The 24,044-nt window shown below is 39.6% G+C and overlaps 1 protein-coding gene across 8 annotated transcripts in view; it reads right to left on the bottom strand.

The window, feature by feature from the left end:
* Nin (ninein) overlaps positions 1-24,044 on the bottom strand; it is a 95,839-nt gene that overhangs the window by 12,616 nt on the left and 59,179 nt on the right. For 7 of the 8 annotated variants that reach the window (XM_074068000.1, XM_074068002.1, XM_074068004.1 and 4 more), the window contains 13 exons: positions 22,382-22,520; positions 20,416-20,537; positions 18,593-19,098; positions 15,295-17,433; positions 13,933-14,058; positions 13,756-13,825; positions 12,060-12,275; positions 9,161-9,274; positions 5,956-6,078; positions 5,241-5,354; positions 4,389-4,535; positions 2,677-2,856; positions 1,472-1,621 (listed from right to left, as the gene is read on the bottom strand). In XM_074068000.1, coding sequence (XP_073924101.1) covers positions 1,472-1,621; positions 2,677-2,856; positions 4,389-4,535; positions 5,241-5,354; positions 5,956-6,078; positions 9,161-9,274; positions 12,060-12,275; positions 13,756-13,825; positions 13,933-14,058; positions 15,295-17,433; positions 18,593-19,098; positions 20,416-20,537; positions 22,382-22,520 — 4,146 coding nt within the window. The remainder of the gene's footprint in view (positions 1-1,471; positions 1,622-2,676; positions 2,857-4,388; positions 4,536-5,240; positions 5,355-5,955; positions 6,079-9,160; positions 9,275-12,059; positions 12,276-13,755; positions 13,826-13,932; positions 14,059-15,294; positions 17,434-18,592; positions 19,099-20,415; positions 20,538-22,381; positions 22,521-24,044) is intronic. The other variant, XM_074068007.1, reaches the window with a different exon arrangement.

Here is a 24,044-nt window from a genome sequence, read left to right as displayed (position 1 = left end):
ATTTGTAGAATTCTTCTTACTACAGAAATATTGTAATGACCTAAGTACGCTGTGATATTGTAAGTAGAAAACACTATTCTAAAAGCTGATTTCTGCTTCTATCAAAAAAAAAAAAAAAAGCTGAGGAGAGCAGCAAGATTTGTTCAACAGAAATGCAGTAATTCCAGATCTACTTTAAATTCAATGTTATTTTAAAACCTCCTGTAAGACTTTTCCCTTGGTGAGCAGCTAGATGAAGCTGACTCCCTGCCAAATTTACTTAAAACTAACTGAGATTAAATGATATTTCAGCATAGAGCATCATTAGCCTTCGATAAGCAAATGGCTACAACTTTCACAAGTTTATAAAATTTATGAATAGTTTATAAAAGCAATATTGATCCTTCTTCCCAGATTTTTAAACAAACCAATTTTTTTTTTTTTTTTGGTGGTGGTACTGGGGTTTGAACTCCAGTACCTGCTTGCTAGGCAGGTGCTCTACCACTTGAGCCATTCTGCCAGCCCAATAGACCACATTTTTGAGAACAGGAAGGTAATGGTGAAAACTCAAGCTTCAGTTTAGGGAAAGAAAGAATGACATGGTCTAGAACCCTAACTCTAGGAGACAGTATAAGAAAGCAAATGGAGGTACGTGACAGAGATCTGAGCATGGAGGGGCCAGCCTCCAGTGTGGCCCCTCCTCCCACACTGCAAGGGTCAGTCTGTGTGTGTAGACTATAGTAGATATGCTGGTATGTCATTTATTCTGAGATTATATTATGAGAGACACTATTGAATCTATCTTGGTCTTTTGGTCTTGGTGTCTATCTCTCAACACTACTTCTAGGGGAAGCCAGCTTCCACATCCTCAGACAAGGCCCACGTGGCAAAGAACTGAGGTCTCGAGCAGTCTGCCATCCAAAAAAAGAAACTTCTTGCTAAATTATGAGTGAGCTTGGAAGGTGGATCTCCTACCCTCAGTGGACCCTCAGGTGACCACAGCCCTGGCTGTGGCAAGCTCACAAGAGCCCAGCTAATGCTTCTGAATTCTGTCCTACAGACACTGAGACAACAAATGTTTGTTCAACTAATACAGAACATATCAAGATGTTTCTAACATTCAGGATATATATGTATCTTTTGCTTACATACAAAGGCTTATAACAGAAATGAAGATGATTAACTTGTCTTCCTAACAAAATTACTCTTTTTTTCAACCATTATTTAATCAAAAAGAACTATGGGACTGTTTTGACAAAATTCTAACAGCATAAAGGCATATAATGAAACGTCAAAACGTGCCACTGTAATCACTTCTTTGGAAGCATGAAGAGCAGGCTGGGGCAGGGCTCCAGTCATAGAGTGACGAGAAACCCTAACTTCAGTCCTCATAAACCACCCCTCATTCCTTCAAGGAAGAAAGCATGCATAGCAAGAAACATACAGGGGACACATTCTAGTCAGAACCCAGGCGCACACTTTCAAAACTCACCTTCCTGATAGTAGGAGATCGTTCTTTCTGAAACTGTTCACACTCTCTCTTTAAGTTCAACTTTTCTTGTTCTGTGGGCTTCATAGTGCCTGATGGGTTTAGATGTTTTTGGTGTTTAGGAGGAAGAAGGCTAGATTCCAGCTGGCGGACCTGGCAAGAATGAATGTAAGAGGAAGAAATGCTTGCAGAATCATCCAGCCAGGAAAAAAAGATAGGAAACCTTTTATTCAGCATGTGAGTTGGGTGGTATTAAAACTTTCTTAGCTGGGACTACAGCTACTAGAGAGACTGAAGCAAGAGGATCACTTGAACTCAGAAGTTTAAGATCAGCCTTATCCAACAAACAACAACAAAACTTTCTTTTCAGTCCAGCCTGCTGATTCTTGAATCCTACTTTTCTGAATGTCCAAAGTTCCTTTCTAGGTAAATCGGGTTGGATGCACAAACCCAAAACCACAAGGACAAAACAGGGAGGAAGCAATGGAGTTAATGTGAGTGATGTGAATGCCAAGAAAATGGACAAAGCAGTTCTAGGCCCTTTGGTCCTGGCATGAGCAAAACTTTTAGGAACAACTGAGGTGACAGTCCTACCATCTCTTATCATACTTCTCATAACTGAAGCAATGCATTCACAGGTACTAAGTTCCTTGGAAGGGACCATGTCTGTCTTGTTCCCCACTGCACTTCAGTGGATAGCAGAGTTTCTGAATAGAGCAGGTATTCTAAAAGAAAATCTGACCCTTTAGAGAGCTCCTATGTGATGAAGGTTGAATATAAATGGTCAACTATGTAGCCAAGGTAAAGAATTCAAAGATAACCTTTACCAATCATTCCAACCTTGAATGCTGACTCTCTACAGTTGTTTCTCATAAGGAGTTAGCTAGACCCACACGAGCTGAGTCTAGTTTTGCCATTTTCATAACCACGGGCCTGGGAAGCTAGCCAGTTTGAATGAGGAATATATGGTTAACATAATTTCCATGAGTTGGTATTTTTGATATAAGGATGAAGATCACAGATTTATTTTAATATAGAACTGCTTATATAAAATGAAAAATATTTTATAAACATAAAATTATATACAAGTTAATGATAAATTATACATTCTTAAAAGAAGCCCGCCATTGCAGGACACTCAAATCTATACCCGAGAAGCCCTTCAGTCATGTCAATCACAGGCCATCATGTGCAGCTTTTTGAGTTACCTTCTCTTGGGAGTGTGTGAGCTCTGCTTTGGTGTTCTCCACTACAGTCTGGAGTCTCTCACTCTCATGCCACAGCAGCTGTTGTTCCTTGTTCATCAGGTGATCCAACTTGTCCCAAGACAGCCTTTCCTGCTGGTTGTGGAGCCCTGATGGATGGGTGGCTATTTCTGGGGCCCAGTTCTTAAGAGAGAATTATGGAGTTAAGCCTCAAAAACAAACTGATGGGTAATTTCTCTTTTGAGAAAGGTGTCCTATTGACCTAATGACAACAATGCTTAGTAAATACCTTTCACTCTTTTGTCTTCTAATGTGCATGTATATATAGACATAAACCAAACAATATTCTTAGATTTGATTAAAAAAGGTTTGGATGTACAAGGTCCTGGGTTCAATACCCAGCATGGCAAAAATAAAGTATAAAAATTTAAATTAAAAAAGGTTTGGAAATTCTGTTTAAAATGATCATTGGCAAGACAGTCCAGTCAAATTCAATAGCAAATATGATTGACTGTAGGGCAAGTTCCAGTTCCATACAGAATCCAAGTGCCTGGAGATTGGTGTCTTAAAAATTGCCTTGTTCTTGGTAAGTCATTTTTTAACCCAGATAAAACTCTTTTAATTAACAGAGGACACAAAGGGAACTCTGAAAGTCATGGCCACCCTGCAAGCTTCCAAAGGTAAACTCTTCTCTCATTTTTACATAAGCAGTCAGACCCCTCTTCAGAACCCAAAGCACATACTGTCACACGATTGAGGCCTGAATTCAGGAATATGCTTTGAGCTACCAAAGTGACATTGGTTGGATCCTAAAAATAATTTTAAGAACTTAAAAAGGTAACACAACTAGATAAACTTCTTTCTTTTTAAGCCAAACATGAAGAAGATAACAAGGTTCAATTTCATTTTGAGAAAAAGCTCAACCCAGAGATAATTTTTAAAACAGAAACAGCTATCTTATTCTTTAATTACTATCAACCAAGAGATAAAATAACTGAATGAGGGTTTACTTTTATTATAGGACAAAAATCTTACCATCTACTCCAAGACTTACACTCATAACATTGTTCTTAATTTATCTGCACACAGATTAAGCAGCATTGAGATATTTTAAGATGAGACTTTCTAACAGCGCCATAAATGCTTTTAGCAGCTCTTCCTGTGTCACAGCAGTGACGGATGTGGTAATGATGGGTTACCTCATAAAGGCAGGTACTCCTGTTTTAAGCCACAGGTTTTCTTTTCAGCAGTTTTACTTTTTTTGCAGCCTCTGTGAGTTCTTAGATTAATTTCTTTCAGCATTTTTCTTTGCTGAATTGTTTTTAGGGTAAGATGAAAGCTCTTAAAGTTTGAAAATGTTTTAGTTTTGTTACTACAAAACTCAACTCAGCCACTGTCTTTTAACTTGTTTGACACAAAAATGTACATTTTTTGCTATTACTAAGTTCTATTTATATGAAGATTAGAAACAAACAGCCTGACCTAAGATGACAGAGTACCAATGTGGGTCCCTTGGGGCTATCAACTGGAAGGGTCACAAGAGAGCCAGCCAGAAGTGTTTTGTATTTTGAACCAAGTGATAGTTACATAAATATGCCTATATGTAAATCATGTATGATGTTTACATCTCAAAGACACAAGTAAAAAGGATCAATTTATAGACTAAACATCTGTGCACTTTATCATAAATAATTCACAACTAAAAAAAAAGTTACCTTGTCACTAGCATTCTGGAGTTGTTTTTGTAAAGACATCACTTCCTGTTTTAAAGCCTCCTTTTCCTGCTGCGTCACTTGGAGGTCAGATTTAATCTGGGACAGCTGAAGGTTTGCCTTCTGCAGGGTCTTTTCTAAACTCTGAACCTGCACGTGAGAACAAGTTTACACTGCTACACAGCCCTGGTGATCTCACCTCCAGCCCAACCAGGAACAAATGAACAAGGACAAGGGAACTCCAAGTCCCTTCTGCTTCTGTTCACAATATCCAGTTCTCTTAGCTGCAGCTCAGTGGTAACCCAGGATATTATGTTAACTTATATTTAGGAAAATGATAAAGTGGCCCGGAGCAAAGTATTGCTGATAACAGTCATTTGACAGACGGGCACGGGTATCACAAAGGACATTTCCACTGAAGCTTGTAGAAACATTTTTGCTTGTGGTATTGGTATACAAAGGACCTCTTAGTTGAAAATAATATCTACTTATAGAATCCTACTCTACATTAACATCTCAATACATTTAATTAATGAAATTTAAATTTGTAAAAGGAATTTAAGTATCTTTAAGTATAACAGGACAAGAACCTGCTTTAGAAATCCTATTTCTAAACTAGGAACAAGCAGTCCTATCCTGAAGCTTTCATAATAAATAATCTTATAATTAATGAACGTGGAGGGAAACACTGTTTAATTTATTTTGCATACTATAAACATGAGGAATTAGGTGCTACCGAATTATTCTGAGTTCTCTTGGGCCATTCTCAGCTGGAACATTCCTTCCACTGGAATTTCTTCTGGAAGATACTGGAAAATATTAACTATGGAGATGAAGCAAATATTACTCACACACCTTCTCCTGAGAAGCCACCAGCTGTGACTTTAAGCTATCACTCTGCTGCTCCCAAGACTTCTGTTCTTGCTTCATTGTGGCAATTTTGTGCTCTAGAAGGCTTGATTTTGCCAACTGTCTCAGGAAGAGAAGGAAGAGAGTATTTTTGAAAACATATTTAGCTTCAACTTACAGACCTCCACTCACATGGTCAAGATCAACTTCCCTCTGCTTATATGGGGGATTAGGGCAAAGTAACGGAAAGACTATTCTACTTCCAATCTTGAGAATTCTCTTCTTTTTGTGGTTTTTCCCTTTTTTTTCCTCACGGACTAATATTTTGAAGGTGGGAAATGGGCTGGAGACAATTAGAAATCTCAGGACTGTAACAGGAAAATAAAGAATGCCTGCCTTGAAGGCTGGTAGGGGGAAAAAAGGTGCGTTTTTGATCTGCTTGGAAAAATATAATAGAAAACGTATCTATGAAATTGATCTCAGATTATCAAAAACAATATTTATAGAGGTCAGATTAAGTAGCATTATGGTATATTAAAATGAGACATGTTTACAATCTTCGTTTAGTGACAGCTAGGGTCACATAATGCCAGCTAAGACGTTGTTCCTGGAAACTCGGGAACAATCAGGCTAACACAGGAGGCCATGGGCCTGTCCAGAGTGAAATGCTCATTATGGCATGTACTCTACGATGAAGGTCATTTCTTATTATTTTTACTACCTTATCCACACAGCTATTTAATTCTTCACTTAGAGCTTCTTTTTCTTTCTGGAGCTTTTCATTGTAGCTTAGAACACTGGAAATTTTTTGCTGGAAGTCAGAGAGATCAGGACATTTGTGCAGCTGTAAGAGACAAGGAAGCCCTGCCATTAGCTCCTGGCTGTGTTTATAAACAGTACATTTTCATGGCTCTCAGATTTCCCTATCTGTAGAAATTTCAGAGGACACATAAACTCTAGCAGACTATAATTAACTTTGACAATCTGCTCCTTGCTAGCTTCTTTCTGCTCCACTGCTGACTGTGAAACATCTGCTCAGAGAGACTCAGACACTGTTGAATAATGACAATAGCTTTCCATTTTACCTTCACATCTACTAACATACTGCAATTTTGCCATCGATTAACTTGGGCACACAAAGCATATTACATTTTCCTCATGTTTTTTTAATTAGAAAAGTATTTAAAAATCTCAGTCAAGTCCACAGAACTGCTGGGCATGGTGGGGCACACTGTAATCCCAACACCTGGGAGGCTGAGGCAGGAGGATCATGAGTTTGAGGCCAGTCTGGGCTACATAATGAGAGAGCACAGAATTGGGATGAGTCACCTACAAGGTATCAAGGTAACGATCACTGTTTTTCAGCTTGCTCTGTGTGCCCTTCCCTCTGGAGGATTCCTAAACCAATCTGCAGTAACATGCAGCTGGTGAGCATACACTGGCTTCCTCCTCTGCACTTTATGGAATCAAGGCAAACCAGACTTTTATTCCTTTTCACCATCAACGCTGGCACTATTGACACTCTGGGTGGGATGATTCTTTGTTGTGGAGGGCTGCCTGGACATTGGCTTTATCCAGTAATGCTGTCCCTCAATTTGCAAAAACCCAAAATGTCCTGGGGTCAGAGCCCAATCCTAAGTGCCAACCCTGTTGAGAACCACTGCTTTGCAAGGGCTCATTGCAGACATTCATTCTCTTGAGATGATCCGCTTTTAGTCTATTGAAAGTGTATTCCTTTCCCAATAACATTTACTTCATTTTTTTTTAAAGAGGCTCATTGTTTCCTATACTCCTTAACCTGCTTAACCCTTTCCATAATTAATAAATTTTGCACTTGGCTTTGGGATTTTTAATTCTTTATTATCATTATGATATGGCCATCTTTCTATTTCCTACCCAAAGTTCATCTACATTTAACTTTAGAAATAGTTATGGCAAAAGAAGACTTCATGGGTTGAATCTTGTCTTCAATTGGCAACAAATCCAATATACCTTCCAAGGCAGAAGGATACAGGAAAATGTACTTGAAGGTCCCCGGATGTTGGTACAATGAAGGACCTACTCCTCCCCCACTACTTGGCTTCCCCACCTCACAAATATCAGAAAGTTTGATGCCATTTTGGGTGTCTCTAAGTCTTGCTGCTGCTACTCGCATTTCTTTCCAGTGCAAGAGACAGCACACATGAAAGTGCTGCAAGGGCACAGATGTCACACCGAGTGGCATAAGCTTTCCAGGTCCAAGTTGTATAGCAACAGAAATGGTCTGACACTATCTCACTGGACCTGATGAAGAACTTCCTGCCAAATGCAGACAGTGCTCACTGGTTTTCTATCTCACTACTTATAGCAATGCCTTGTGAAAGCTGTGTAATAAAAATATGGCAAAGGATGCCCCCATTGTGTTGTTTTCCTCCCAACTCTGATCCTTTCCTTCTGTCCTCTGGCTTAGTGAAGTCACAAAGCACACATTTCCCATGCTATCCATTTTGAGTTGATCACTGTCATCTTAAAGGCTGAACAACAGCCTTTTAAAAGGTAGAGGAAAAGAAGGATGTCCTAGTTTATGAGGATAAACTTAGAACAGTTTTGGGATACTCACGCACATACTTAGAGGCCCTGTGAGTTTTGAAACTCAGCTATGACAGAACAGACATACTTCACACAGCAGGACTTGTTCTTTTTATTTATTTATTTGTTTGTTTATTATTTATTTATTTATGGTGGTAATAGGGTTTGAACTTAGGGTCTCAGGCTTGCTAAATAGGTACCCTACCACTTGCGCCATGCCCCCAGCCCTTTTTGCTTTAGTTTATTTTTCAGATAGCATCTTGCTTGTACTAGGGGCGGGCCTTAGACCACAATCCTCCTACTCCGCCTCTAGCATAGCTGGGATTACAAGTGTATACCACCACACAAAACTTGAGATAGGTTGCAGTAACTTTTTTCCCCAGGCTGGCCTTGAACCACAATCCTTTCTCAATAGCTGGGATTACAGGTGTGAACACCATGCCTGATCTATAGCACTTGTTCTTGTAAACCACTTTTTGGGTACCATTCCTTTACAGGGCATCATGAAAGATACAAACTCCAGAGAATCTATTAGGTGAACAAGACTTCTATGAGTCAATGAAAAATCAACACAAATGTAGCACTATGCTATCTGTATCTAGTCTGGACTCCATGCTTCACCTTTATGCTTATAGGCTGAATGGATGTAAGAAGGAATACTTTATAATCTGATATGCCATAATATTAAAGTAACCTGAGAGTAAAGCAAACAAAATGGCACAACTAACTTCTCCTACTATAAATCATGATTATTCCAAGGGAGAGACTATTGGACATAATGAAAATTAAGAGTAAAACAGGATAATGTTTGGGATATAATTTTCAAGGTATGTCTTCTTTTGTACTTTTAGGCATTTGTTTGAAACACTGAAATAGGCCACATTTAAAGCCAAATTTATAAAGTGAGACTGCATCCCTGATAGGACTAGAGTTTATTCTCTCTCCTCCAGATGACTAATACTTGCTACAAGACTTATGAGAGTGACCAATTTAATCTGTGTCCTCACTAAAATCAGAATGCACAACTCTCAAAGTCATGAGCAAGTAAGTCATCCAAACTAATGTTACTTTATCATCTGGCTGGGAGAAGGCAGAACAACAAATAAATTGAAATGGTTGGGATGCATTTGTAGTAACAGAATTTTAGAGTCTACAACATAAATAGACTACGTAACCGAAACAAAACATGGAGAACTGGCAATCAGATCCCTTACAAATAGCCTTGTAGGGGACTTCAAATCTTCAGCTTCACTTGTGAGCTAGTTGACAGGACCTAGTGCCAAAGGATGTGTGGTGGCTGGAAACACCACATGAGGTGTATGTTGTTCCATGACCCTTCTACGAGGCACACAGCTTACTTGTTTCATTTTCTCCAGTTCATCTTTGAGAAGGAGGTTCTCCTGTTCCACAATGTGGGTCTGTATTTTAACTTCAGAAAGTTCTGCCTCCAGAGAAGACACTAACATGGAGGACTAAGAGAAAATATAAAAGTCAGGTATTCACTCAGGCTTGCTCCTTAGGTTCATATAAGCAGTATTAAGGAAACAATAATACCAAATCAATGACATGATGTTTTATAACCAGTTAGCCTTATATTCAATGGAGCTAACCAAATTACCTTAAAAGACTTGGCACTTAAATGGCCTGTATGTGATTCCTAAGGTACCTTCTGCACATTTCTCCACTGTGCCTCCTCTTGGGGAAGATGCTTTGAGACCATGCAAATCTTGTTTCTACCTCAAACTTCTGCTTTTCAATGTTAGTGTCTATCAGTGAATTCTGACTATAATAATTATTATGTGGATGTTTGCCTAAGGATGATTTTTCTATTTTATTTCTATATTTTATTCAAATTTTGTATGAAGGGCTGGTGGAGTGGCTCAAGTGGTAGAGTGCCTGCCTAGCATGTGTAAGGCCTTGAGTTCAAAGCCCAGTACCACAAAATAAAAAAAAAAATTAGAATTCTGTATGAGCTATTGTTCCTCTTCCATTTATTTAATCAATTTTTGTTAATATGGACATTTAATATATTCTGTATTTTATTTTATATGATCTTTACTTTATTCATCAAATGGTCCCAGCTTTGGCTATTAGGAGCTCCTGTAGGTTGAGGCCTGTGTTCTTTCAACTTGTCCCATCTTTTTTTGAGCACCTTTTTCTTTTGGCACCATGAGACATTCCAGGCTCACTTTGTATTTTCTCTGCTTCAGCCCTAGAATTAGTAATTTTTCCAAGGAATCTGGATTCCTTTTATAGAAACATGGTATTTAGTGACCAAGATCTGGGTACTCTATGCAAATATGCATATCTGAATTTCTTTATCTAGCTCTGTATATATTAGAAACTATGAGTTTGCACTAATGTCTCAGATTTAAACCAACATCAAGGGTTCAACTTAGCCTTTCCTATCTGCCACTTGGAACTTCCTTCTCTAACAGTGAAATACCACGTTCTGACTGTCTACAATGTATTTATTCAGTTCTAGTATATATACAGTAATTTCAGGTACTAACTCATACCCCTACAAGAATCACAGTTACTGACTAGATTATTATAGCATTAATGTACAGTTCTTTTTGTCTTTAGTCTGGATAGTACACATTTAAGACATTAATTTTCAAATTACTTAATTCTTTTCTTCCCCAGGTTGTTTATATTAGCTACACTAATAGGTTCATTTATTTGTGTCTGTGCTCCAATTTGATATTTTCTCCCTCTCCTATCTTGATTGGTTTTACTTGTTCATTTATTTGGGGATTATTTGAAAATTATGAAATAGGACTGGGGATGTAGCCCAGTGGTAGAGCAAAGGCCATTGGCTCAACTCCCAGCACACGAATAGGATACACATGTATTTTCTAATCCCCCTTTTTCCTTACACGCATGGAAGCACACTACAGATTCTCTTTTATGCCTGTCTTTTTTACTTAACAGTATATCCTGGAAACCATTTTTATACACAAACAGAGATCTTTCTCATTCTTTTTTTTTTCTTGTAACAGCTAAATACTACTATCATGGTACGGACGAATGTACCACATGCATCTAACCACTCTTCGATGTATGAACATCTAGGTTGCTTCCACTGTTTTGCAGTTACAATCAATGCTGCAACAAACAGCTCTATACATATGAACTTTCACATTGTTGCAGGTATTTCTTTAGGATAGATTCCTAGAAATGAAATTGCTGAGCAAAAGGTAAGCATAGATGTAATTGTGTTAGGTACTGGCAAACTTCCTCCACAAGAATGGTATCAGTCTGAATCCTCCTCAGCAATATATGAAAATGTCTGCTTCTCTAAAGCCTTGCCGACAGAATGTGTTCACACTTTTAAGTTGCTGCTGGCCTTTTAGATTTTTTATTGTATTTCTCAATTTTTTAGAGTTCTTTACTAATAGAGATGTTAGCTCTCCTCTGGGTTATAAGTTATAAATATTTTCGCTCAATTGTCATCTGATTTTGTCTGTATTACTTTTTTTTGCCATGCAAAATTTTTTAAAAATAATTAATTTTTTCTTTTATTGCCTCTGTTTTTTTGAGTCATAGTTAGTCTTTCTTTCTTTACACCAAGGCCAAAGACAAATTCATTCATGTTTTTTTCTAGTACTTGTACAGTTTGTATCTTCATATTTAGATTCCTAATTGAATTGGAATTTATCCTTGTGTGGTGTTATAAAATCTGAATCTAATTTTATCCATTTCCAAATGTCTATCCAGTTGTCAGGCACTACCTGTTAAAAAGTCCATCTTTATCCCAGTGGTTTGACAAGCCGCCTTTTTTACACATAGCTGTCATCCCTTGTTCCTAATGGGGGATTGGCTCTAGGACCCCTGTAGACACCGAAGTCCACAGATGCTCTAGTCTCTATAAAGTGGCCTAGTTTCACATGTAACCTACTCACATTCTCTTGTGTATGTTAACTCATCCCTAGAGTACTTATAAAACCTAGTAAAATGTAAATTGATGGTAAGTAATAGTTACACTGTATTGTTTACAGAATATAAAAAGAAAAAAAATCTACTTTTTCAGTACACATGCACAGGTTATGGAGGGCCAACTGAACTGGGCTTTCATTTGTATTTGGGCCAAATTCTAGACTTTTTATTCCATTTATCTATCCAGAATAGGTATTAATGTGCCAATACCACACTGTTTTGATTAAGGCTTTATGTGTATGAAATTTAATACAAACATTTCTTTTATTTCTTGGAATTCCTTAAAAAAAAAGAAACTGTAGGGTGGCTAGACCATACCTGCACTTTATGGCGTTCCAGTTCTTTCTTCAGATTAGACTTCTCTTGCTCCCATTCCTCAAGTGAACTGTTTCCCGGCTCCTTTTCCTTCTGGCGTAGGACTGCTGCCAGACGTTGATTAAGGTCTTGCAAGTCTTCCTGGTTTTGAGAGTTCTTTTGGCTAAGTTCTGTATTTTCTGAATCCAACTGTTGGTTTTTGAGTTTTAAATCTGAAATCTAATTAAAATTAAAATAAGTTTTAAGAACTTGTTACCCTACTTCTGCTAAAAAACAGATTTACAGTCTAAATTGTTTTTTCCTTCTCTCTGAAAGTTTAAAAATACATGTAAGTAATAACAGAAATAACACATACTCATTACTACACATTCAGTCAATTCAGAAGAATATGAAGAAGAGAGACACAGTCTAACACAGGGTATCCCATTGTGTACAGCTGGATTACATAGACCGCTGGAGTATTTTCCATGCATACACAACATTCATATACACATACTGATTCTTTCTCCCTGTTTATCAAAAAGTTGGATCATTTCATATTTGGACAGTGTGCTTTTTCCACTTATAATATCTTACAGATGCTTATCTTTCCAAGTTAGTGTGTTCAGAAACCACCATATGTTATACTTTTTAGTAGCTGTAGGATATTTCATGTAGCAAGATGTCCTTATAATGCATTTATCTAACACTGCATTGATAGACATATAGGCTTATTATATTTCCTTTAATTATGAAGAAACAAAATGACCTTATGGAAAATCAATTAATAGAGGGTAGTATTTTGTATTTAGGATCATTTTGAGACATGCGGTTACTGTGTTAGAAGATCTGTGTACATATTATTGTTTTGATAGATATCCCTAAAATGTTTTCTTTACAGCTTTACAAGTTACAAACCTATTAACCATGTATTTGTCATTTCCTCATACCCTTTTCTATCCTAGATGATATCAGTGTTTAACTTTTGTTAGTTTAATAGGTGAAAAAAAAGAAACTCACTTAAACTTTCTCTAATTACTAGGAGGCTAGCCATCTTGTTATTTGTTGTGTTACTTTTTCTAGGATTGATCATTCATATCAATTGTCTGCTTTTCAACTGAGATCTTCCATCTATACACAGGAGCACAAGATATATTTCAGATGTTAACACTGACTATTTCAAAAGCTAAAAATATTCTTTTCCCAGTATGTCTTGTCTTTTAACTGTTTCAGACATGTTCTTAAATGGCCTTCCCATGACTACTAGGTGTTTTAAGATTGTACAAAATGAGCACTGAATGACAAAAATCATCTGAATAAATCATAATTCTGTGCAGTGATATGCTGATTAGCTGGCATTCTACACCTGTGAAATTCTTTTCTTAGCTTTCTGCTTTTAATCATGGCAAGGAAAAAAGAAGGGGCTAAAATTAATCAAAACTACACAAGGGCTATAACTAGAAGTCACAGGTAGGGTTTAGAGGTATCAACTCCACACTTGCGTTGGCTACAAAGGTTGTAATAGGCACTTAACATCTAGAAAAAACCAGGAACCACTGTGAGGTGAATTTTCATTTTCAAACTCAGAATTTACAACCATACCATCATTTGCAATGAGTTATTTCAGTAACACATTCATTTATTCTGTAAATTTATAAATTTCTAATTATAAAAAGAGAATCTCAGAATCCAGAAACATTGAGAAATACTATTTCCTTACCTGTTTCTTTAAATTTCCAACCATCTTCTGAATTGTTGCTTTTTCCTGCTTTACAGTTTCTATTTTTTGCCTAAAGAAACAATGAAAATACAACTTAGGAGTGAGGCTTTAACAGTGAAGTTAAATAGTTTTTAGTTCTAAAATGTCTTCAGACAATTTAAGTATACTCTGTCTTACCACAATTCTTCCTGTGATCCATTTAATGTGCCTAATTTCAGGTTAGAAATGCTATCTTCTTCATTTAAAGTAGTAATTTCATTTCTCAAAATAGAATTTTCCTCTTGAAGCTTTTCAGATTCATATCTGAAGTATAGAGATTTTTAAAAAGTTACAACATGGCAGTCATCTGGCATCTTTGGAAAATCGTTTCTAGTAACTTCCAATAAAATAAGTGTTCCATGCCAGTTAAAAAGAAGAGTCTAAATTAGTAGTCTCTTAGTACTTGGAAATGAAGTTATGACATACTGATTCAGTTTGGGGGTGGGGAGAGTAAGAATTTCACTAAGAGACGTTAGGGAAGTGTGGCTAAAAAAGCTTGAGGCTAGAGACAGGAATGGAGACAAATGCCAATTCTGGCCGCTGATTTTCTCAATGGCAGGCCTGTTGCTCTGAGCAAATGATCTCATTTACCTCAGTCCCAATTTCTCCCTGCTCTAAGTAGACATGTCACATTACTAAGTGGTATTAGTGATTTTTAATGTCAGGCCCCCCTTACCTACATACACCAAAGGGCCACTCTGAAATATGTATAGTGTTTAATTTGTAATTTTATTCAGCTCATTATATTATGACATTTTGAACTAAAAGTGGTCTGAGGAAGAGGAAAGACTATATTCTGAATTATTTCACTTTATAACCATTAAGATATTTCAGACATGATGTAGTATTTTATGCGTTACATAAAACAATTTTGCTAGAAGACTAATGTAATCATATTTTATAAAGTCAAGTGGGCAGTGTTTCAAACTAGTTATACTTTTGTTTTTATTCTTCAAGTGTTAGAATCTTGTAGCTCCAAGGTAAATGATATGCTCTACATAAATTTCCATTGCTTATAGCATGTACTTCAAGTGATATTAGTGAAAACCTATATGCCACAAAACATTTTTCCTATGTTAGTGTGCGTGAGAAGAGAGTTCTCTTCTACCAAGTGAGTTAATAATACACAAAAGGCATTCAGTCTCATATAACTCGTTTCATCAAAATGAGGAAAAGAACTAACAGGGCAAAATAATAGCTATCCATCCAAATGAAGTAAATGCTAGAAGAGTTAGGGCTGCATGTGGCTGAATAGCAAATGCTTGCCATTTTGAACTTTCACACCCAGATCAGCATCATTTATTTGCTATGAGGAAGGGAATGCCTACTAGGCAAGGTGATTCTACTTGTTAATATGACACAGAAGCAGAAGGAAGTTTGGGGAACTGCTCTCTTCTTTAACGCTAACAGGTTAGTTTCTCTAGGCATGGCAAGCAGCAGAAGTTAGATTGGATCAGGTGCTCTGCGGATTCCATGAAGTCTAGAAGGTACATACGTTACCTCAGCAGCTCAACCTTCTGCTGCATCTCACTGCACGTGATCTGCAAGTCATGCATCACTGCCTTCAGCTCTTCCTCTTTCTCTCCTTGACAGGGTAAGTCTTTTTGCTTAACTAAAGTGGTGACTCGCTCCCTCAACTTTCTGGTCAGCTCCTGGAGCTTTTGTTTCTCCAGTTCTAACTCTGCTATTGTGACTGGATGCTGAAAAAGTGTGTCTTGGAGGTCTAGGAGAGCCGTGTTTTCCTCCAGTATGACTTGATTCTGCACTCTGGGCCTTTCTTGATGTGTCTGAACTGTTCTGTGTAACCAGGCAATTTCATGTGCCTTTACTTTGGCCAAGAGCCGCATTCTTCCCTGCTCATGACACTGGGCTGCTTCTTTACATTCTTCTACAATATGGTGCACACTCATAACCTTGGGCATGCATTCTTCTGGTGACTGATTGAGTTCAAGCACTTTTCTACCAGGTTGGCCCTCCAGGTTGTCCACCTGGGCTTCCCACAAGGAGAAGCCATCCCACTGAGGGGCAGCTCTTTCCTGCAGCTTGCCAATCTTCCCCTGAAGTCTTAACACTAGAACATTCAGCTCCTCATTTTCTGTCTTGACCTCATCATAACTCTTTTCCAAGTTAAGGAGCGTTTCTGTCACTTCCTCCACTTTCTTTAGCTCATCCTGCAACCTGAACACCTGTGCGCTGAGTTCTTTGTTGTCTTCCAGGGCCTTGTCATAGCATGTCTCCATCACTCTCAGCTCTTCCTGAAGGCAGTCATTTTCTCTACTAGCATCTTCATATAACAACCTGTACTTGGGAGAGGCCTCAGGGATTCTCTCAAGCACCTTTAGTTTCTTTTTTAGCACAGACACATCAAAAAGTAGGTCCTGTTTCTTTTCAGCAGCTCGGTTGCAGTCTGCACGCAAGATTCTTAGCTGCTCCTGGAGTTGACTGATGTGATTTTTCAGGTCCCAGGATTCAGCCCTGGTCTCGTCACTGTTCTCAAGCTCGGAAAAACACTCAATGGAAGCCTCTGACTCCTCAATTTTGACCTGTCTCTGAACAGAGCTTGTTCCTATACTTCTCAGGTCCTGGACCTCATTGCTCTGAAGGTCACTTAGGATGCTCCGGGTGGTCACACTTTCTATTTGTTTTATCTGGTTTTTTGACAAAAACGGCTCTGATGGTTCCACAGAATTTCCAAAAAACTCAGTAGCTGACTCCTGTAAACAAGATGACATCACTGATTCTGGGTCTAACGTTTGCAGCCTCTGTTGCAATCTAGAAATTTCGGCAGCCATTTTTACATTTTCCTTTACTGCCTGCTCATGAGCTCTCTGCAGACTGACGAGGACATCTCCATTTTCCTCCAACAGCTTCTCCCCTTGCTGAAGCAGGGACATGGCTCCATTTCCTTCTACCTCCTCCTCTCCTGTCACCTTGCAGTCACCCTGAAGCCTGGAAAGAGATGCTGCCTGCTGCATGTCCTGTATTTTATTCTGAAGCCTGGAGATTTCGGCACTCATCTCTGCCCTTTCTCGATCTGCCTTTTCACAGGTCACTCTGTGGGCACTCTCCATGGCCACAAGTTTAGCCAACATGTCCTGCCTCTCCTGGTCACACTCCAGCTGCAGCTGTTCAAGCTGCTGGCTGGCCAGCTGCTCCGAGGCTCCTGTCTGGCCCAGGACCTGCTTCTGCTCCCTCGGTTGTCTCTGGTGACTGCTTCTCAGCTCCAGCACCTGGTCGGACAGTAGGCTTTGGTGGCTCTCAGAGGCCTTCTGTAGGGCTTCCAGGTCTTGGAACAGCTGCTCTCTCTCAATGACCATGCTGTTCAAATGTTCCTTGTATGTCTTCTCCAGCATCTCCCTCTCCTGGGTCAGGACTAGAGAGGTTGCTTTCTCTCTCTGGAGGGTCTCCCGCAGCTGTTCTTGGGCCTCCACACACTCCTGCGTGAGCTCGTCCTTCTCAAACTCCCACTGGGCTCTCTCCTCCTCCTGCTGCTCCAGCAGGTCCTTCAGCTCTTGGCGGTAGCGCCCTTCCAGGCTTTGCAGAGTGTTTTCCCATCTCTCAGTGACTTTCTGACAGTCAGCCTGAAACTGGGCTTCTATCTGAGAGGTTCTTCTATTACACTCTGTTTCCATTTTTTCCCTAAATGTGGTCAACATACAGCATTACTGAAACTGCTGCCAGCTCCGGAAGCAAACAAAACATATTTTCCCATGCACGAAGGAGGCTGCCAAGCAAACAACTGAAACGCTTTCTGAAAATGGTCTTAACTTATTCCTACGTGACTCATGTGTTCTGGGAAGGGATCTCTCTTTTTTCTTTTTTGAAACTTTTTGGTGGTTCTGAGGATTGAACTCAGTCTCAAGCTTGGAGAATTGAACTCAGAGTCTCAAGCTTGCTAGGCAAGGGCTCTATCAGCTAAGACATACCCTCAGTCTTTTGACTTTTAGTTTGTTTGTCACTAACTTCATGTGGGCTGGCCTCAGACCTCGATCCTCCTATCTCTACCTCCTGAATAGCTGGGATTAGAGGTCTGTGCCACCACACCTGGGATCTTCTTTCTGAGATTTAAGGCTGGCAGCCATAATTAATTTGGAAGACTTACCTTTCTCTGAAGTTAGGGGGAAACTTGTGAAACCAAAGTCTTTAACCCCTCCTGGATGTATGTATGTGTTTTGAACCAAAGGCTGGAATTGGTATTTCGCATTAAATAATCAAATGCCTAGTGACCTAACTTCCGATATAACAAGTCTTCATTTTAATTAAGCAGGCATAGGAAACAGGTGGCATGTCACACATATTAAAAAGTTATTTTGCTGTGCATTTCATTTAGCAAAGGAGCACTATGGTAACCAGGACTTGACACACCACAACCCTCAAATGTTCCTGAGATTTCACCTGAGGAAGGTGAGCACAAAGTGCCGTTTCATCACTATAGGAGGAAATGTAACTCTGCCCAAAATCCAGCTTATAAATAGCTTTTCTCAGAACCAAATAGGATTGAACTAGGAAAGAACCGTGTTTAGGATCATCTTATCCTCATCTGGAGCCTTAGGAGTTATAGTATGTCTTAATACCAGGAACATGTTCCTCTTTCAAATAATAATAATAAAAAAAAATTCCAGTTACAGTAATCCTCCTGGTAGGCTCATGTATAAACAAGGGCTAAATCGGTTGAACAGCTTGAAAAGAATCTTCTCAACCCATGGCCACTCTGCCTCTGGTCTCCCAGGTCACCCTAACTGACCAGAACTCCTGGTGTCCTGAGCGCCAGTGCTCCAATTCCCCCTCGCTTCCTTACCTTCCCTCTTGAAGTTCCCTTTGGTGCTTTTCCAAGAGCTCTTTCCTCAACTCCTCTCTCTCAAGAGTGTGCTTCTCCACCAGGCATTGCAGCTGCTCCTGGTGACACTGCTCTAGGTCCCGAGTTAGGCCTCTCACCTTCTCTTCCGTCCAGGTGCTACTCTGAGCAAGTCCTTCCCTCTCCTGGCGAAAGCCTTCCTCCACCTGCTCCAGCCTGGCCTTGAGCTCCAGCTCATGATGCAGCCTCAGCTCCTCCCGCAGGCGAGTCTTTTCCTCATCAAAGGCCATCTGCAGCTGTTTTTTCTCCTCCTCGTGCCTGCAGCTGGTCTCCCGGTGTGCTTCCTTCAGCACCATGGCCTGGCTCTGAAGGTCTGAGATTTCACTTTTAAGGTCACTTATTTGTTTTTCCAAGGTGTGCATTTCATGTTCATACTTTTGCCTCAAGGTCTCCTGCTCCTTTGCACAGCTGATCCTGGTCTCATCCAGCTGCTTCTCATAATGGTGCACCTAGAATCAGACAGTGAAGCCACACAAGATTACTCAAAATGAGTCCACAGAAAGGGAGGTGATGGGGTAGCAAATACTCTTGTCCTATGACACAGTCCTCAATTTTCTCATTTTGTTTGAAAGCAACTCAACTGAAAAACATCTTGGCTGGGAGTGATGGTACACACCTGTGATCCTAGTCTGAAGCTGGCTCCGGGCAACAGTGAGACCCTATCTGAAAAATAACTAAAGCAAAAAGGGCTGGAGGTGTGGCTCAAGTGGTAGAGCACCTACCTAGCAAGCATAAGGCCCTGAGTTTAAACCCCAGTACCACCAAAAAAAAAATCAAAACCAAAACCCTTAAGTAAGATATTTAAGTTAGGCATGGTTTGCTTTTATTTGCTAAATTGATTGCATTTTACTAGTTTAAAAACAGCTATTATGCACTAAGCAGACCCTTACACACAGACATCTTTTGCCTTCCCACACATTCTTTTTACTGCAAATTTAGGGTCTGAAAATATTTAATTAAATCCAAATATTTATTCAACTCCATAGATACTCTGTGAGACACTTGGTAGGCCTCAAGGGAACACAAAGTTGGGTAAGACACAGTTCTTGCAATCAAGGAGAAAACAGTCTAGATATGGGCACAACAATAATGTGTACACTGCAAGCAGAACATAAAAAGAAAATAAAGATATGGCAAAGAGAGCTAGAAGGTAACCAAGAGAGTCCAAGGAGAGAAAAACCACATTTGGTTAGAAATTCAGGAATGGCTTCATGCAAGAGGCAGCATTTGATATAAACTAAAGGATCATCAGAGTTTTGAGAAGTAGGAAGAGATATTTTGTCATAGCATGAGCAAAAGAGGACAGACAAGTCAATGGGGAACAGTGAAAGAGATAACTGGGAAAGTAAATGGAAGGGCTGGGAGGCCAAGGATCAGAACATGTACCTAACCTAGTAGTAACACTACATCAAAGAACTCTTTTGATCCAGAACAGGTGACTCACACCTGTAATCCCAGATACTTGGGAGGCAGAGGTAGGAGGATTGCAGCTTGGGGTCATCTGGCAAAGTTAGTGCAAGGCCCTATATGAAAACAAACTAAAAATGAAAGGACTAGGAGTATGGTTCAAGTGGTAGAGGGCTTGCCAAGCAAGGGCAAGACCCTGAGTTCAATGCCCAGTGACACACACAGGCACTTTTTTGTTGTTGTTGAATTTAGACTTTTTTATTAATAAGCTCTGTGAGAAAAAAGAACCAGAAATGACCCATATGCAAGTGATTGTCAGAGCTGAAAGAAGTTAGAGAACTGGACTGGAAAGGACTTACTTTATCTTCAAGCTCCAGTTTTAGGCGACACAGGTCCCTGTGGTGTTGTTCCTTCATCTGTTCGATGACCAGCTCTGCCTCAATGCTCATATTTAATGGGTTGCATTCTTCAGAACCAAGCCCTGAAAACACACAGGACCCACTGATCGTGCCACAGGCTCTGTCAATAGCACAATCTGGCATGTGAGGATGGGTCTCCAGTTTCACTAAGGAATAATTTTTCAGCCTCAGCTGCCACAGATGTGAGCTACTAGGAAAGAACACAAACCAAGAGAGGTCTCTTTTTCAAGGATTAGGGCAAACAAGAAGGAACTAAAGTGGATGGATTTATTCATGTCTAGGCACTGTGCCAAACCCTAGTAGAATTCACCTTTTTAAACAATGAATGGGTGTCAGTGTGTAAACTGGTGCTAAAAGGTTAGCACCTCTTAATGAAAATGAAACATGGTGAGGAAAGAGCATGAGGTAGTTTGATCAAACTAATCAGCCTGTACTCATCCACCTGACAACTATTCTGAGCAACAAATCTGAGTGACAAATTAGCAGAGGGGCAATGTGGTAGGGGAATGTGTGAATGGCCAGCAAACAGGCTGTTATGGCTGGAAGAGTTAAGTTCATGAGTCAAGATGACTAACTAACTTAGCACTCAACATTAGAAAAGACTGATTATTGTCATGTGAGTTTCCTACAGTGTTGATGTCTGACCACTTTAAATTATCCACTAAAAAAATCCACTAAAGCACAGATTAGGAACTGGAATATTGCAGGTTTGGAGGAGAATTCTCAACTCATCCTTTGCCCACGATGAGGACTGAGAAGGGCATTGAAAGTGTGAAGCAGAAGTGGAGAGGTGAGCCAGTATAAACCAAAAATGTCATGTCTGCTATTGTGTAAAAATCTCTTTAGGTAGGAGAACCCAAATAGTTTTTTCTTATGTGGAGACCATGCAGCTAGACCTATGACCACTTCTTGGGCATAGGTCTAGCAGCTGGGATTGGGGGTCCTTCCCTGGGTTTTCCTCTTCATGTGTTATGGCACCTTTCCAACTGAGAGGAAGTTCGTGGCTGTAAGCTGCCCTAAGATGGTGTGGTTCATGTACTCACTGAGGAACACATCCAACACCTGGGTGGAAAAGCTGCTGAGAGGTATTCTACAGTCAGATGGCTTCCACCCTTGATACAGTAAGTGAGCCAAGAATGAAATAAAAGGTCTTATGGCCTCTTCTGCTCCTCTTCCAGTCCCTGATTGATTCTACTGCAGGTAGGTGAGGGGAGGAAAAAAACACCTTCATAGAACCATTCTGTTGCCTAAGTAGCAACTGACATGTGCCCTTTCTGAAATTCAAACCCAAAACACTTGAGGAAAAAGACAGGACATCAGGAGGGAGGAAAAGACAGAGTAAAAGTATGACATTCCCAAACAACTCTGCCCTCCAACCTTGCCACTCAAAATCTCCCTGAAAGCCACAGGCCAGCAACTCTTATTTATCTTATTTGCTCTTTTGCAGGGCAGTACATTTAGCCCAGCCAGCAGAAGAAAATCAGTTATGGGCTGTGTGGTTTGTGGCAGGCTCACTCTCCCAAACCACCTTCATACCAGTCAGGCACTCGTAGAAAGGGAGGAGTCAGCCCCAGAGCAGTGTCTGGGTTCTAACACTCCAAAGCTGGATTCTCAGATTTATAGCCAGTTTGTTTGCTTGTTTGTTTTAAGCAAAGCAAATACCCTCATGGCTTGATTTTTTTCACTTCTCTGTTGATGCATATCAAGATCACATGGAAACTGTCTCATACAGACTTCAAGAACAAATGAAAACCAGATGACGAGTGAAACAGCTCAAGAAAGGAGTATTGCCAAAGTCTTCTCCCCTCAGGTTGCCAGAGTTCTGGAATTTTACACTCAGCCTTGGTTCTCTAAAAACAAAGGTCAAACATGAGACTCTGAAAAGATGGTGTCTGAATGCGTTTACCCTGGTCAGGCTCAATGGCACCGCCGTTAACATCAAACTCTTCGGACAGTGAGTTCTTTAAGGGATGCCTAAATACTTTGCCTTGTGCTCGATATTCTTCCAGCTCAGACTGGAGTTCATCCACTTGGTCTTGTAATACCTGGGGGTTAAAACACCAACACAGGTCTTCCATGTGACAGCAAAAGCACAAGCAACAAAATAATAAACAGGACATCATCAAAATAAACTGTTTTTGTGCTTCAAAAGCTACCATCATAAAAGTAAAAAGACAGAATGGAGAGAAGTTTTATTTATTGTATATCTGATTAAGGACCTGTAACTAGAATATATAGACTATTACAGCTCAGTAATACAGACAAATAACTCAATTTAAAAATGAACAAATGATATAGACATTTTTCCAAAGAAGATATACACTCAATGTCATTAGCTATCAGAGAAATGCAAATAAAAACACAGTGAGGCCACTGTGATAGCTGGAATCAAAAAGAGACACAGTAATAACTGTTAACAAGGATGTGGAGGAACTGGAACTCTCACACTGAAACATGGTGCCAACCATTTTGGAGGAGGTCTGCCAGTTCCTCAAAAGGTTGAACACAGATTTCCCATATAACCCAGCAGGTCCACTCCTAGATATATACCCAAGAGAAATGAAAACTATATCCATACAAAAACATGCACACAATTTATATAGCAGCATTGTTCATAATAACCCCTAAAACCCAAGCCTCTATTAATTAAATGATTGAGATATGATATCCATACAAAGGAATATTATTCAGCCATTAAAAGGAATGAAATACTAATACATGGTACTACAACATGGGTGAACCTTGAAAACATCATGCTAAGTGAAGGAAGCCAATCACAACGGACCACATGTGATATGATTCCATTTACAGGAAATGTAATGATTAGGCAAACTGATAGAGACAGAAAGTAGACTAGTAGTTGTGTAGGACTGGGAGTCATGGGAGACTGTGGCTAAGGGGAGCAGGGGTTTCTTTTTGGGGTGATGGCTACACAATTGTGTGAATATAGTAGAAGACACTGAGTTGTACACTTTAAATGGGTGAAAATATATGGCACAGAAAGCTCTTATAAAAAGAAGTGGATGGAATGGGGGGGATTTTTAAAGGAAGCAATGACAGAATTTACTGATTATGCTGAATTCTCTTCATTACGCTTAGAGACATTGAAAGCAAACAACATATGATTAAAACTAAGAGCTAAAACTTAATTATCAAAGCAGGAGAGGTATGTGTGGTGGTGCACACCCATAATCTCAGCACTCTGAAGGCTGTGGCAGGAGAATCATGAATTTGAGGCCGGCCTGGGCTACACAGTGAGACCCTGTCTCATTTCTTCTCTCAAATGTGCTCATGCATCTCCTGAGAAGGCAGGCCTGAAGCAATCTGACAAGATGTGATCATTTTCTTCATCTCTATACAAGTAAATTTTTTCTTTTCTAAAACACAATTCAGTTATCACCTTCTTATAAACAAGTATTTTTAGTTTAAGAAAAAAATTCTAAGTTCCTAAGCTTAGGGGAGTTCATTTTAAAAAACACATTCCTGTTTTTCCCAAGAACAGTTCTATCTTTCCCAGTAGGCACCGGGAATGGTTGCTAGCTAAAGACTTGAGTGGTTTCTGTTTCATT

This window comes from Castor canadensis, chromosome 3, assembly GCF_047511655.1.
Source record: "Castor canadensis chromosome 3, mCasCan1.hap1v2, whole genome shotgun sequence".
NCBI lineage: Eukaryota > Metazoa > Chordata > Mammalia > Rodentia > Castoridae > Castor > Castor canadensis.
This window is presented reverse-complemented; position numbering and strand designations above follow the sequence as displayed.